Below are 2,932 nucleotides of genomic sequence, written 5' to 3'. Positions count from 1 at the left end.
GACCGATCCAGACCGGTTTTTTTGCGTATAATTTATTATACCAATATAAACCATTTGTATCTCAACTATTATTACTCTGAAAAATAAATGGGTTATATAAAATAGTAAAGCATGTAAATACCCGTCATTCTACCAATTTTGAAGAGATTTTATGAAGATTTGACATAGCTATGACTGAAACCGAATTACTTCTCGTAGAGACTCAGGTAAAATATGAATTTGGTTATATCTTTCTCAATTCTTAACCGTTTTTGATGAAACAAAAACCCAATAAAAGGTAATAAACGTGGTTACAAGGGTATGTAACGCACGTGACCGTTTAACCGGTTGCAACCGATCAAAACCGGTCTTTGAACGGTTTTAATATATTTTCGAAATGAGGCAACCGGCAACCGGACCAACCCCAAATTGGGGCAACTGCAACCGAAAAAAAGACCGGACCATGGTCCGGTTCAGTTCGGTCCACCGGTTTTTTGCGGTCGTATGGACTGAACCTTTAAACACTATTTTGAACCAGATTTGGGCTCTGGGCGGATTTCATTGACTATATCCTCCATTGCCTTGACATCTTCTGAAGAGATGAATGCTGTATCCGGATGCTTCCGAGGGGCAGGTGGCTCTTTACCCTGAGCCTTTCGCGACTTTTGCTTGAAACAAGCATACAAGCATACAATGAAATCAACCCTTACAAAAAAAAAGTTGAGATCACAATAATAGTGTTGGCCAAAAACTCCACATACAAATCATCAGGCTTTGACCAATCTTTTCCACCAAAGCACAAAGGAGACCGTCCTCTCAGATAGTCACTTGGTCTTTCCAAGTTTGGTGCAGCAGTGTGCATATCCTCATCTAAACATTTGCTCCAGTACATTCCTTTCACTGGACAAAAAACCACATACCAATTTCAATATTATCTTCTAAAAAATGTGAAAAGAGTTAGACATGAAATGTTTTCTGAGCCCAAAGGAAAAAAAACACCTTGATCAATATTATCTGTGTTACACAAAAAAAGAATTAGCATAAGAACTTTTCACTTAAAAGAAAAATAAATACCATCAGCCATTTCAATGTTTTCATCTGCAAAAAAAGTTTTATTGTAAATTGAAAGATTTCTTCTCTCAAATGCAACAAATCAAACCTTGTTCCATTCCAACATCCTTATCTGTTCAAAAAAAGTTAGAATTACACAAATCTTTCTGATTAAAAAAAAAAAACCTTGGTCCATTTCTTCATCTGTGAAAAAATGTTTGAGTTGCAGCAGAAATATATCTTGACTGAGCCAGAAAAAGAAATACCTTGCTCAATATCATGGTCTTCTGTTTGAAAAGTTTTTAGTTCCAAGAAACATTGTCATAGGCAAGAAATACCTGAAAATTTGATTGAACTTCTCATATCATCCAGATAATTGTTGACAAGAAGGTTCTTCTTGTCAATCAAAGTCGCATACCACTGCATAGCACTTCCAAAACGACGACACAAACTATTCTAAAGTAAAAGAACTTTTGAGCAAGGAAAAAACATTGACAGAAAACAAATAAAACATACCCGAGTTGTTAACTTGTATCTTCTGTTTCCAAGAAAGGTCTCCAAGGTTTCACACCAAGCTGTAGTATTTGGAGCTGCATTTACAAACAGCTCATTTACAAACTCGAGCATATTCAAGTCCACTGCGAGAGATGGATTAACTGGTGCACATGGAAAGAACCCTAGCTCAAGGAGTTGAAGTGCTGGGGAAGTGCAATTGCAGAGGGAAAGAATCTCAATACCTGCCAAAATTATTAGTGACTTCTCGAGATATACCAGAACACATACACTCAAAGAAAATTCATGCAACATTCAACTGTCTGCCTGACCCACAACCAGAGCAGCAACTTCAAGAACGAACTTGCACCATATCTTGCAAAGAGTCCGTTTCATGGAGAAGTTTGACATATGGCTCCATTAGACTGGGAAAAACCTCAGTTTCCCAATGCTGAAATTGTTTCTGCTTTTTGCCTGGTAACTGGACAGTATCACCTTCATTTTCAAAGGTAAGAGTTGTTGCCAGTGGCTGAAAAGGGTCTGCTTTCTTGGAAACCCCAGGCTTAAAGGGCTGGACAAAATGTCCAGCTGGTGTGTACAGATTTCCTTTAACAGCTTTATGGGCCTTCAAGGATTTGGGTGCAGTGTTTACAGGAAAAAGGCCAGCATTTTCTGGTGGCAAAGACTTAGCTGGTTTTTTCTTGTACATTGACATGATGACTTGGCTGAGTGAAGGACACACAAAGAAGGGGGAAGAAAGCAGAATGTCGATCACAGACAAGGCACTCTTATCTGACCCCAAAACTTTCCTAAAACGGATGCAAGTTCACATGTATATTAAAAAAAGAAAGGTACCAAAATAAACGTGCAAGATATAAACACCGACAAGACAAAAGAATCCGAGATGACAAAGTTGGCAATTATGAAGTAGCAATGCGATGTGGGGTGGAGGGGGCACGACCAAAGTAATCGAAGAATGTTTGGCAATACAGTCCGACAGCCATTTCCTCCATATGCTCAAAGTCCGTGCGCATTGTTGCCAACTTCCCAGACCCATCAAATATTGACATTGATGCAAGTGCACACGCATCAGGACCAGGCCAACCTATGATGAGCGCCCATAAAGCTTCTACCAACCTTGCCCGATCCCTCCAGTTCTCTGTGACGAGTCCCACATTGGTCTCTGGCAATCTCCCAACAATATATCCATCATCGTCCTCAGGGAAAGTCCTCCAAACCAACTCATCTCGAACTGCCGCCAATTCCTGCGAGGCCCAATTTGCCGGTAAAACTTGCTGGTCGACCATACGAAGCTCCAAACGAAAGTTTTGCTCAAAAAGGTTCCACAGAATTTCCGCTGAAATCGCTGGTGTCAGATTGTCGGTATTCCCCTCCATCACCGAAACATCAT

The 2,932-nt window shown here is 40.0% G+C and overlaps 1 protein-coding gene across 1 annotated transcript in view; it reads right to left on the bottom strand.

Moving 5' to 3' along the window:
- Nucleotides 1-1,132: 1,132 nt before the first annotated feature.
- Nucleotides 1,133-2,932, bottom strand: part of LACBIDRAFT_327986 (uncharacterized protein) — a gene marked incomplete at both ends in the record, with an annotated part of 2,061 nt that continues 261 nt past the window's right edge. Inside the window, 5 exons of the mRNA XM_001881829.1 lie at nucleotides 1,133-1,162; nucleotides 1,448-1,480; nucleotides 1,546-1,647; nucleotides 1,886-2,330; nucleotides 2,659-2,878. Coding sequence (XP_001881864.1) covers nucleotides 1,133-1,162; nucleotides 1,448-1,480; nucleotides 1,546-1,647; nucleotides 1,886-2,330; nucleotides 2,659-2,878 — 830 coding nt within the window. The remainder of the gene's footprint in view (nucleotides 1,163-1,447; nucleotides 1,481-1,545; nucleotides 1,648-1,885; nucleotides 2,331-2,658; nucleotides 2,879-2,932) is intronic.

The sequence above is a fragment of the Laccaria bicolor genome, genomic scaffold (assembly GCF_000143565.1).
Source record: "Laccaria bicolor S238N-H82 LACBIscaffold_14 genomic scaffold, whole genome shotgun sequence".
NCBI classification, from domain to species: domain Eukaryota; kingdom Fungi; phylum Basidiomycota; class Agaricomycetes; order Agaricales; family Hydnangiaceae; genus Laccaria; species Laccaria bicolor.
Note: the sequence above shows the minus strand (reverse complement) of the source record. Positions and strands in the feature narration are given on the sequence as shown.